The sequence below is a fragment of the Nerophis lumbriciformis genome, linkage group LG05 (assembly GCF_033978685.3).
Source record: "Nerophis lumbriciformis linkage group LG05, RoL_Nlum_v2.1, whole genome shotgun sequence".
Lineage (NCBI taxonomy): Eukaryota > Metazoa > Chordata > Actinopteri > Syngnathiformes > Syngnathidae > Nerophis > Nerophis lumbriciformis.
Window position 1 is genome coordinate 13,823,763 of NC_084552.2, and position 13,356 is coordinate 13,837,118.

The following is a 13,356-nucleotide window of genomic DNA, read 5'->3' on the forward strand; positions in this document are numbered from 1 at the left end:
TAAAGTGCTTTTTACAAATACAATCTATTATTAAATTAAAATAAATGCAATAGAACAAAAAACAAAGATTTGTACATTTCCCCAAAAAGCGCGGTTGTCCTTTAAAACAACCATATTTAATTTATACCAGCATAAAAATAAATAACTTGTGGGTAAACTATTTTCCAGTACCAGGTTGGAATGAAGTACTTTGTGAGAAAGATGAACTTGTAGTAATGTTGCTCTTTGTTTCTTGCAGAAGGATTCAGCGCCAGCTGAGTGCAAGAACCAGTGAAGCCAGCCTTTGCTGCCGTGAGAGGATCCACTGCACTGTTACTTCCAAACATGGGGTCTATATATATATATAAAAACAAATAGTAACTTACCGCCTTGTAATAATGTTTTTGTATTTTTCTTGGTAGAGAATTTGAAGGGTTTTCTTTACAACAACAACAAAATAAATCATGGTAATATACTTGGAGCTGCGTGGCTCACTATATAGTATTTTACTAGACCAGTTTTTTCTTCCGTACGATCTAGACTAGAGGGACAAACTCTGGAAGCATGTTCACCGCTAAAATAGTTGGGGTTCTTGTGAAGTCTTTTGTGCTACTTGCTCTTCGACAACAGCTGCGCTCGCAAGTCATCGCTCTTGGCGGGGGTGGCCTCAAATATCAAACATTCCAGCAGGCAAACCAATCAGGTCCATTGATTGTCATAGCGCGCTTGTGGAAGATCGATGGCGACGGGGCTAACATTCCGTAGAACGAGGGTCCTCCCGCGCTTTCATGTGGAGTAGTAATAGAGTGGAAGAAGAATACATGTCAGGGTTTCACTCGCCTGTGGAACTTGACTTTCCAACACTGTGAAAGAGTCGACCTCCCAGAAGGTCTCACATCAGGACTGAGGGGGAGAGGGAGCTGGGGGTCCACATGTAAAGAGCAGCTGTTGTGAAGGCAAAATGCTATGTTATGAAACAAATACTAATGTACTCAATAACTGTTCGTGTCTGTTCATGAATAAATCGGTTAAACATGTCGCACAACTTTTCCCCAGCAGTTTTTGCTTGAACGTCAGCGTGCATGTCCTTGTGGGGCCAGCAGAGGGCGCTGTTGCCTTTGTGTTGGCATCAACCCCTTAAAATCAATTTCTGCAGGTCAGCTACTTTTCAATTGACCTCGTTCATATACAAACCCTGTTTCCATATGAGTTGGGAAATTGTGTTAGATGTAAATATAAACGGAATACAATGATTTGCAAATCATTTTCAACCCATATTCAATCGAATGCACCACAAAGACAATATATTTAATGTTTAACTCATAAACTTTTTTTTTTTTTTTGCAAATAATTAACTTAGAATTTCATGGCTGCAACACGTGCCAATATAGTTGGGAAAGGGCATGTTCACCACTGTGTTACATGGTCTTTCCTTTTAACAACACTCAGCAAACGTTTGGGAACTGAGGAGACACATTTTTGAAGCTTCTCAGGTGGAATTCTTTCCCATTCTTGCTTGATGTACAGCTTAAGTTGTTCAACGGTCCGGGGGTCTCCGTTGTGGTATTTTAGGCTTCATAATGCGCCACACATTTTCAACTGGAGACAGGTCTGGACTACAGGCAGGCCAGTCTAATACCCGCACTCTTTTACTATGAAGCCCCACCCCCCTAGGGGAGACCGAATGCAATGGCTTGGCATTGTCTTGCTGAAATAAGCAGGGGCGTCCATGGTAACGTTGCTTGGATAGCAACATATGTTGCTCCAAAACCTGTATGTACCTTTCAGCATTAATGGCGCCTTCACAGATGTTTAAGTTACCCATGTCTTGGGCACTAATACACCCCCATACCATCACACATGCTGGCTTTTACACTTTGCGCCCATAACAATCCGGATGGTTCTTTTCTTCTTTGGTCTGGAGGACACGACATCCACAGTTTCCAAAAACAATTTGAAATGTGGACTCGTCAGACCACAGAACACTTTTCCACTTTATCAGTCCATCTTAGATGAGCAGGCCCAGCGAAGCCAGCGACGTTTCTGGGTGTTGGGTTTTCGCATTGCACAGGAGAGTTTTAACTTGCACTTACAGATGTAGCGACCAACTGTAGTTACTGACAGTGGGTTTCTGAAGTGTTCCTGAGCCCATGTGGTGATATCCTTTACACACTGATGTCGCTTTTTGATGCAGTACAGCCTGAGGGATCGAAGGTCACAGGCTTAGCTGCTTACGTGCAGTGATTTCTACAGATTCTCTGAACCCTTTGATGATATTATGGACCGTATATGGTGAAATCCCTAAATTCCTTGCAATAGCTGGTTGAGAAAGGTTTTTCTTAAACTGTTCAACAATTTGCTCACGCATTTGTTGACAAAGTGGTGACCCTCGCCCCATCCTTGTTTGTGAATGACTGAGCATTTCATGGAATCTACTTTTATACCCAATCATGGCACCCACCTGTTCCCAATTTGCCTGTTCACCTGTGGGATGTTCCAAATAAGTGTTTGATGAGCATTCCTCAACTTTATCAGTATTTATTGCCACCTTTCCCAACTTCTTTGTCACGTGTTGCTGGCATCAAATTCTAAAGTTAATGATTATTTGCAAAAAAAATTGTTTCAGTTTGAACATCAAATATGTTGTCTTTGTAGCATATTCAATTGAATATGGGTTGAAAATGATTTGCAAATCATTGTATTCCGTTTATATTTACATCTAACACAATTTCCCAACTCATATGGAAACGGGGTTTGTATGTCTATATATATATATATATATATATATATATATATATATATATTAAAAAAAAATCCCCTGCCAGGGGATTTTAGGGAAACCTGTGATACAGGCTTGTAGGGATGAAATAGCCTGTGTAGTAATAATAATAAATATATATACGTATATCTGTCGCATTGCAGATTAGACAAACTGCCTTTTCTTTACATTGAACAAAAAAGTCATGTTGACTGATTAAAAAATAATTTTTTTTTACATTTCCCCAAATATTTGCCATTTTTTCTCCTCGTGCACTAATTGACTGAAGGAGCGCGCACATGCTACACTCTCGCCCGACTTTGCAGACTGAGAGTGATGACGTCATGTTATCGATGGGAAAATGCATTTTTAGACAATATGATTGGCCTGAGTGGCTCGGAGACCAGTAACAAGTAAATTGATAGATTGATGGGCGAGAAAGGACAGAAATTTAAATGTTCTTTTCTTTACTAGACTACCTGCTGGCCAGACTTTGGATGCTTGCAGGCCATATCTGGCCCGCTAGCCGTAGTTTGGGAAACACTGCTTTACCTGAAATACATTGGCGGCAAACTCCGTAGCTTGTGCACGCCAGCTTTCTGAGACTCTTATTTTGTTAGCGCAGGCAGGACGAAGCAGCGCTTTTATTGTGAAGTCAGGAACTGTGCAGTCGGTCTTTAGAGTTTTGACGGCAGGTACGGCGCGAGAGCGTTGACAGTCTTTCTTGCGTCCCTGTCGGGTCATTTTTTCTTAATAATGCTCTCACAGCAGCCTGTCATCTCACAAAACTCTCGGGTGTCAATCTTCTCTAAAACAAGTTATTTCTATCGGTTTCTTCTTGAATATGCCGAGGGCCGATTAGAAAGAAATAAAAGCTGCAGTACAAAAATGGCCCCCTGACTGCTCTTTGGATACGCCAACAATCAGACCAACGCTTTACTCCACTTCATACCACAAAAGGTTCCCAGTAATTTAGTTGCAGATTATTACAAACGTGTACAGTTTCAATAGGATATATATATATATATATATTTAAATTTCTCTCTGCATGTTAAGGAGTAGAAAGAAGCAAATCTTATTTAATCTCTCCGCTTAATGGCAATCATGTTCACTTCCTGTTCTCAATATGTAACCATTTCTAAAAACTAAAGTTCTCTTTAAATAGTTAATTCAGTTGTAATCCACCTGAGGCAAATCTCTCATTTTCATTCAATTTAAGATGTTTATCCTAATTATTTGTACTTTTAGCCAGTCATTTTGATCTCACAACCTGCTTTATGATCATAATTATGATGGACGCACATAAAGCAAATTCATATTCCCTTGAATTTGAGTGACTTTGCGTCCTATAGCATTCATTCTACAATAATTTAGTATGTTCTTGCATTCTTAAAAATACCACTAGATGGCGTCCATGTACCATTAGTGGAACTACTCGTACCACTGTTTGCCAATTAGGAACTTCTGTTCTTCATAAAAACATTAAAATTATGTTTTTACATTCGCTATGTTTGAATGGCAAAAATTATGGTTTTATATACTTGTGTATATAAATTCCAAAAATGTTACATATATATATACACCTACTTATATATACACGTGTGTGTGTGTGTGTATATATATATATATATATATATATATATATATATATATATATATATATACATCCATCCATCCATCCATTTTCTACCGCTTATTCCCTTTTGGGGTCGCGGGGGGCGCTGGAGCCTATCTCAGCTACAATCGGGCGGAAGGCGGGGTACACCCTGGACAATTCGCCACCTAATCGCAGGGCCAACACAGATAGACAGACAACATTCACACTCACATCCACACACTAGGGCCAATTTAGTGTTGCCAATTAACTTAACCCCAGGTGCATGTCTTTGGAGGTGGGAGGAAGCTGGAGTACCCGCAGGGAACCCACGCAGTCACGGGGAGAACATGCAAACTCCACACAGAAAGATCCCGAGCCCGGGATTGAACCCAAGACTACTTATATATATATATATAAGTAGAACTTGAAATCTCCATCTCCATAGAGCAGGTCAGCAGCAGGAAGCATGAAGTGCTCTAAAACTTGCTGGTAGACTGCTGCGTTGACCCTGGATCTCAGGAAACAGAGTGGACCGACACCAGCAGATGACATGGCACCCCAAACCATCACCCAACCATGCAAATTTTGCATTTCCTTTGGAAATCGAGGTCCCAGAGTCTGGAGGAAGACAGGAGAGGCACAGGATCCACGTTGCCTGAAGTCTAGTGTAAAGTTTCCACCATCAGTGATGGTTTGGGGTGCCATGTCATCTGCTGGTGTCGGTCCACTCTGTTTCCTGAGATCCAGGGTCAACGCAGCCGTCTACCAGCAAGTTTTAGAGCACTTCATGCTTCCTGCTGCTGACCTGCTCTATGGAGATGGAGATTTCAAGTTCCAACAGGACTTGGCGCCTGCACACAGCGCAAAATCTACCCGTGCCTGGTTTACGGACCATGGTATTTCTGTTCTAAATTGGCCCGCCAACTCCCCTGACCTTAGCCCCATAGAAAATCTGTGGGGTATTGTGAAAAGGAAGATGCAGAATGCCAGACCCAAAAATGCAGAAGAGTTGAAGGCCACTATCAGAGCAACCTGGGCTCTCATAACACCTGAGCAGTGCCAGAAACTCATCGACTCCATGCCACGCCGCATTAACGCAGTAATTGAGGCAAAAGGAGCTCCAACCAAGTATTGAGTATTGTACATGCTCATATTTTTCATTTTCATACTTTTCAGTTGGCCAACATTTCTAAAAATCCCTTTTTTGTATTAGCCTTAAGTAATATTCTAATTTTGTGACACACGGAATTTTGGATTTTCATTTGTTGCCACTTCAAATCATCAAAATTAAATGAAATAAACATTTGAATGCATCAGTCTGTGTGCAATGAATAAATATAATGTACAAGTTACACCTTTTGAATGCAATTACTGAAATAAATCAAGTTTTTCAAAATACTCTAATTTACTGGCTTTTACCTGTGTATATATATAAACAAACTATAATGTCACGTTTTGCTGATATATATATATATATATATATATATCAGCAAAAAGTGATATAGTTTGTTAATTATATATATATATATATAATTAACAAACTATAATATCACTTTTTGCTGATAATATATATATATATATATATGTATATATATATCAGCAAAAAGTGACAATATTATAGTCATATATATTGTCACTTTGCTGATATATATATATATATATATCAGCAAAAAGTGACAATATTATAGTTCGTTAAATTTGTATGAATACTTGTATGTTGAAGTTTTTTTTTGTTAAATGTAGTTCAAAAAACTTAATTATTTTAAATACATGTAAAATACGAAAACAAACTTAAGTGAGAATTTATTTCAATAGTTTAAAAAAAAAAAAGCGTATTAGATCGATTTTAATGTGTGCCTTCTGGACACTTAAGTTAATTGGATCCTATTGTGGAGGTGTACCTATTTGAGTGGACGCTGGGGGTAGGACAAATGTGCGTCTTGGGGGCCATTTGTGTGGGCGGTGCAGCGGTCAGACCATCCCCGCCCCCCTCAGACAGCCAGTCGTTCGAAACAAGCCAGCCGCCACAGACAATCCCCCTACCGCGACCACACAGTGCCGCGTGTCCCGTATGCCTTCACCCTCTCCGGGGTAGACCTCCGCGTCCGAGTCGGTCCGCGCCTGGAAGCTGCATAGAGGCGAGGATGTTGGAAAACGGGAGGAAGGTGCTGAAGGAAGGCGTGCTGGAGAAGAGAAGCGACGGTCTTCTGCAGCTGTGGAAGAAGAAGCTGTGCGTCCTGACCGAGGACGGCGTGCTGCTGCTGCCGCCCAAACAGCACGATTCCCCGCAGCAGCACCAGGACGGCCCCGGGGGGGAGGCGGGCAAAGTCAAGGAGCTCCACTTCGCCAACATGAAGACGCTGGACTGCGTGGAGCGGAAGGGCAAGTACGTCTACTTCACCGTGGTCATGGCCGAGGGCAGGGAGATCGACTTCAGGTGCCCACAGGACGAAGGCTGGAACGCGGAGATCACCTTGCAGATGGTCCGCTACAAGAACCGCCAAGCCATCCTGGCCGTCAAGTCCACCCGCCAGAAGCAGCAGCTGCTCGTCGTCCACATGCCCGCTCACAGCCGCAAGACCCTCCGGAGCTCGCCCAATGTGGCGTGACCTGCGGGCCAGTCGTGCGCCATCTGCGGTAAGAGGAAGGGAGACGACGGGGGTGGGGTGGTGGACGGTCCCTCTGGTCCGGGGGCCACCCCGGGAATCCCCGTGGAAAACTGGACCGGTACTTAATTTGTCCTGGATCTTAATATTTGTATTTATCACCACTTGGCTTCTTTTTGGATGTTAACTGGAAGGTATTGATAAAAGATCAATCCATCAACTATTATGTAGGCAGCATTTGTAATAGATTACTTTATCAAACCTCTGATGGAAGTTACTTGACAAATTGTAGTAGTAAAAAGACACAATTGTAATAATTAAAAATAAAAATAAAAATATATATACAGTATATGTAAGTGCAACTAAAAATCCTTAATATGATATCAATATTGTTTAATTCCTATGCTTGGCTACATTTGAAAAAGGGTAAGATAGATTTCTGACCTGTAAAATACATCACATTGTACAAAACCCAAAACCATTGAAGTTGGCACATTGTGTAAATAAAAATTGAATACAATGATTTGCAAATCCTTTTCAACTTATATTCAATTGAATAGACTGCAAAGACAAGATACTTAACGTTTGAACTGGAAAACTTTATTTTTTGCAAATATTAGCTCATTTGGAATTTGATGCCTGAAACATGTTTGGAAAAAAAAAAAAAGCTGACACAAGTGGCAAAAAAGACTGAGAAAGTTGAGGAATGCTCATCAAACACTTATTTGGAACATCCCACAGGTGAACAGGCTAATTGGGAACAGGTGGGTGCCATGATTGGGTATAAAAGCGGCTGCCATGAAATGCTCAGTCATTCACAAACAAGGATGGGGTGAGGGTCACCACTTTGTCAACAAATGCATGAGTAAATTGTTTAAAAACATTTCTCAACCAGCTATTGCAAGGAATTTAGGGATTTCACCATCTACGGTCCGTAATATCAATAGTTTCAGAGACTCTGGTGAAATCACTGCACGTAAGCGGCAATCCCTCAGGCGGTACTGCATCAAAAAGTGACATCAGTGTGTAAAGGATATCACCACATGGGATCAGGAACACTTCAGAAAAGCACTGTCAGTAACTATAGTTGGTCGCTATATCTGTAAGTGCAAGCTAAAACTCTACTATGCAAAGCCATTTATCAACAACACACAGAAACGTCGCTCATCTAAGATGGACTGATGCAAAGTGGAAAAGTGTTCTGTGGTCCGGCGAGTCCACATTTCAAATTGTTTTTGGAAACTGGACGACGTGTCCTCCAGAACCACCCGGATTGTTATAGGCGCAAAGTGTAAAAGCCAGCATCTGTGATGGTATGGGGGTGTATTAGTGCCCAAGGCATGGGTAACTTACACATCTGTGAAGGCACCATTAATGCTGAAAGGTACATACAGGTTTTGGAGCAACATATGTTGCCATCCAAGCAACGTTATCATGGACGCCCCTGCTTATTTCAGCAAGACAATGCCAAGCAACATGTTAAAACAGGTGGCTTCATAGTAAAAGAGTGCGGGTACTAGACTGGCCTGCCTGTAGTCCAGACCTGTATCCCATTGAAAATGTGTGGCGCAATATGAAGCCTAAAATAGCACAACGGAGACCCCCGGACTGTTGAACAACTTAAGCTGTACATCAAGCAAGAATGGGAAATAATTCCACTTCAAAAATGTGTCTCCTCAGTTCCCAAACGTTTACTGAGTGTTGTTAAAAGGAAAGGCCATGTAACACAGTGGTAAAAATGCCCCTGTGACAACTTTTTTGCAATGTGTTGCTGGCATAAAATTCTAAGTTAATGATTATTTGCAAACAAAAAAACAAACTTTCTCAGTGTGAACATGAAATATATTGTCTTTGCAGTCTATTCAATTGAATATAAGTTAAAGGATTTGCAAATCATTGTATTCTGTTTTTATTTAGCATTTACACAATGTGACAACTTCACTGCTTTTGGGTTTTGTAGATGACAGAACTGTTCCAAGGTTGTTGAACTCGAGGGTCAGTTTAGTTTCACATTTTGTGGTGACGTCTGTTGACTTTGAGAATGTTCTTGGTCTAAAATGCTCCTTTTTTTCACCAGCAAATAATTCTTCAATGGTCAAGCAGCAGTTTTCTGAGCTTTGTTCCTTTTTAAGAAGATTCCACCAATACTTGTAGTGAATTATCATCTTACTCCAGACATGTTCAGTAGGTTTTTAACAATAACTCTTAAAAATGTGTTTGAAGAACCAGACTTTTTTTGATGTTCTCAATAATTTCATCTTTATTACTGCCTTGTTTTTCATACTAAATTCATGAAATTTTATTGTAAAGTTAAAAATATAAACATCCATAAAAAATAGTTATATAGATGATATATAATACAGAATTTTGGGAAAGGGAAAACGTGTTTGGTGATGGATATATGTGAAGAGTAGTGTGGGTGGATGGTTGAAAGGTTGGAATCGGGTTTAAAAATGGTGCAAAATTTAGAGAATTTAGGACATTGTAGAACCATGAATACGTTCATTTGAATGGGAATTTCCTGGAAATGTGGAGAAAACATGGAATTTAAAAAAATATATTTATACTAGCACAATTGTCCCTGACGATGTGCATGGGTTGGTGTTGGAATTTTTGGAATTGGTTGACAATTGTTGACGTAGTAACAGTTTGAATTAATGATGGGTAATTTGGAATTCCTGGAATTACAGGAAAACTGGGAATTTGTAGGGGGAAAAAAAACATTTGTTGTCCCAACTAAGAGGAATACTTTGAAGGTGGAATGGTTAAAAACTGTGGACTGTGAAAACTTTCCAGGAAGAGGTGAACATAGGGCTTTGGAAAGCCGGGAATTCCTGGAATTTATTTAACTTGGTAGTTAGATTGTCCAGGGTGAGTGGAGTGTGTGGATGTTGGGACGGTTCCAATTCGGTGAAAAATGTGGGATTCGCAGTAGATTGTATATTTCCCATTCATGGTCAATGGGGAGAAAATTACCGGAAATTTTGGGAAAGGGAAAACATGTTTGGTGATGGATGTATGTGAAGAGTAGTGTGGGTGGATGGTGGAAAGGCCGGAATTGGGTTTAAAAATGGCGCAAAATTTAGAGAATTTAGGACATTGTAGAACTATGAATACATTAATTTGAATGGGAATTTCCTGGAAATGTCGGGAAAACTGGGAATTTTTGAAAATATGTATACTAGCACAATTGTCCCAGATGATGTGCATGGGTTGGTGTTGGAATTTTTGGAGTTGGTTGACAAATGTTGACATAGTAACAGTTTGAATTGAGTATGGGTAATTTAGAATTCCTCGAATTACGGGAAAACTGGGAATTTGTATGGGAAAAAAAAAAGAGTGGCTCTTGATGAATACTTAGATCTACTACGCTCCTGTATTTTAATGTTGTCATTATGGTGGTACTTGATGAATATCTAGGTCTACTATGCTACTGTATTGTAATGTCATTATGGTGGTACTTGATGAATACTTAGGTCTACTACACTACTGTATTGTAATGTTGTCATTATGGTGGTACTTGATGAATACTTTGGTCTACTACACTACTGTATTTTAATGTTGTCATTATGGTGTTACTTGATGAATACTTTGGTCTACTACACTACTGTATTTTAATGTTGTCATTATGGTGGTACTTAATGAATACTTAGGTCTACTACGCTACTGTATTTTAATGTTGTCATTATGGTGGTACTTGATGAATACTTAGGTCTACTACACTACTGTATTGTAATGTTGTCATTATGGTGTTACTTGATGAATACTTTGGTCTACTACACTACTGTATTTTAATGTTGTCATTATGGTGGTACTTAATGAATACTTAGGTCTACTACGCTACTGTATTTTAATGTTGTCATTATGGTGGTACTTGATGAATACTTTGGTCTACTGCACTACTGTATTTAATGTTATTATGGTGGTACTTAATGAATACTTAGGTCTACTATACTACTGTATTGTAATGTTGTCCTTATGGTGATACTTGATGAATACTTAAGTCTACTATGCTACTTTATTGTAATGCTGTCATTATGGTGGTACTTAATGAATACTTAGGCCTACATGGTGAAGTGTGTCTAATTGATGGTTGTACATCCACAGGTTCCCTGGACACTGGAGGATGAACATCGACACACACACACACACACACACACACACACACACACACACACACACACACACACACACTTTGTCCGGGACTCTTCCACGTGGTGACTTCCTCCTGTCCCCCAGACAGGAAGTGACCTCACCAGACACTTGACGGACTAAAAAGCACGTGCAGGTGACATTATTTATTACACATGTAAATAGTTTTTCTACGGAACCAAAGTGTTGTCGGCACACGCGCAGCCGGGGAAGTGCGCCTCTATTCAGTCTTATTAGAACGCTCGTCCTTTTGTTAGCGCTAGCAAACTTCTCCAATTGTGCTCGAATTCCGTCCGATGTTACTTTTTATTTGCCAGGAGAAATAAAAAAAGATGGTGTCATTTTCGTGTGATTATTGATCACAGTTAGCCTTGTCATGTTATTATCATTATTATTATTTATTCTTTGTTTTCCAAAGTCTCCCTTTAAGTTTTTAGTTGTTTTTAACCTCTTCACGCTTCAATCTAACGTGCACGCAAACATCAAATCTTTCTTTGTGGTGATTTTTGGCATCTGCGATGAGGTGGCGACTTGTCCAGGGTGTACCCCGCCTTCCGCCCGATTGTAGCTGAGATAGGCTCCAGCGCCCCCCGCGACCCCAAAAGGGAATAAGCGGTAGAAAATGGATGGATGGATGGATTTTTGGCATGGATTTGTCGAATTATTCATGTCTAAATTGTCGATGGATGACCAAGATATCCGTTATTTTCAAACAACGCACGTATTTTTGAGTCGGCTGTTTCATTTTTATGTGCTAATCGTCTCGTTTTGAATTAGCCTGTCGCTAACTTCTTCCGGTGGTCTTTGATTGATTGATTGAGAAGTTTGACGTCTATAAAGAATTTAATCCATGTGATGCTTTAAAAAAGGCAAATGGATGGCACCAAAAGCCATTGTGAACACATTTGATACATTCAATAATAAAAGATATATAACCTGTAACATGTATATTAAAAAAAATCTGGAATGTTCTGGAATGACATGCTAACCTGACCACAAACCTTTATTTTTACACATTTGATCATCTTTCATCTTTTTAAGTCATGAAGTGACTTGTGTGCTAGAATTGTTCCATTTGTTTCTTTCACAACAATTCAACTATTTCACTCGACATTATCAAAAAGTTTGAGATCATTAAAAGTTATGGAAACAAGTTATTTTCAATCAAATGTTCGATATGTTCATTTTTGCCCCCGAATTGTCTCATTTTTAATCAGGTCTTCGTAGCATTAGCCTGGCGCTAACCCGTTAGCATAATGCTAGCGTGTTTATTTCAACAAATGTGCTGTCCTACCCTCTCAAAACTGTTTTATTTATTTCTTGTTGGCTGGAATGATCAATAATTATTGAAATGCAATAATTAGCGTAGCGTTTATTCATTGTTTATAATTAGCATAACTATGAATAGCTGAATAATGACTCATCAATAAGTCTATTTTAAATTAAATGTTGGCTATTTTAGCTGTTTTTGCTAATTGTCTTATTTTAAATCAGGCCTTTGTAGCATTAGCCTGGTGCTAACCTGTTAGCTTAATGCTAGCTTGTTTATTTCAACAAATGTGCTGTCCTACCCTCTAAAAACTGTTTTATTTCTTTCTTGTTGGCTGGAATGATCAATAATTATTGAAATGCAATAATTAGCGTAGCGTTTATTCATTGTTTATAATTAGCATAACTATGAATAGCTGAATAATGACTCATCAATAAGTCTATTTCAAATCAAATGTTGGATGTTTTTGCTAAATGTCTTATTTTAAATCAGGCCTTCGTAGCATTAGCCTGGCGCTAACCTGTTAGCATAGCTTAATGTTAGCGTGTTTATTTCAACGAATGTGCTGTCCTACCCTTTCAAAACTGTTGTATTTCTTTCTCGTTGGCTGGAATGATCAATAATTATTGAAATGCAATAATTAGCGTAGCGTTTATTCATTGTTTATAATTAGCATAAATATGAATAGCTGAATAATGACTTATCAATAAGTCTATTTTAAATCAAATGTTGGCTATTTTAGGTGTTTTTGTTAATTGTCTTATTTCAAATCAGGTCTTTGTAGCGTTAGCCTGGCGCTAATCTCTTCTCCGCTGTTGATGCTATCGTCATACCAAAACATGTTTCTCATCCTCTAAAAACATAAATATTTATTTATTGTAGGCTAGAAATATAAATAACTATTTCACAAATGTCCCCTTAAAAGCGTTTATATCTCCTTTATGAATAGATTTATTTATATTTGATATTTTTTTTACAAATTTATATTAGTTTA

General features: G+C 39.1%; 2 protein-coding genes across 5 annotated transcripts in view; both read left to right on the forward strand.

Annotated features, from left to right (window-relative positions):
• The window catches only part of nap1l1 (nucleosome assembly protein 1-like 1), a 67,211-nt gene extending 66,187 nt beyond the window's left edge, over positions 1-1,024 (forward strand). For all 4 annotated transcript variants that reach the window (XM_061961250.2, XM_061961252.2, XM_061961253.2 and 1 more), the window contains one exon: positions 239-1,024. In XM_061961250.2, the coding sequence (XP_061817234.1) occupies positions 239-274 (36 nt within the window). In that variant the 3' untranslated portion in view covers positions 275-1,024. The remainder of the gene's footprint in view (positions 1-238) is intronic.
• A 5,184-nt stretch (positions 1,025-6,208) lies between these two features.
• phlda1 (pleckstrin homology-like domain, family A, member 1) lies at positions 6,209-11,599 on the forward strand. The gene is made up of 2 exons (XM_061959104.2): positions 6,209-6,971; positions 11,048-11,599. Exon 1 carries the CDS (start codon positions 6,266-6,268, stop codon positions 6,941-6,943), a length of 678 nt encoding a protein of 225 aa, XP_061815088.1. The 5' UTR covers positions 6,209-6,265; the 3' UTR covers positions 6,944-6,971; positions 11,048-11,599.
• The last annotated feature ends 1,757 nt before the right edge of the window (positions 11,600-13,356 follow it).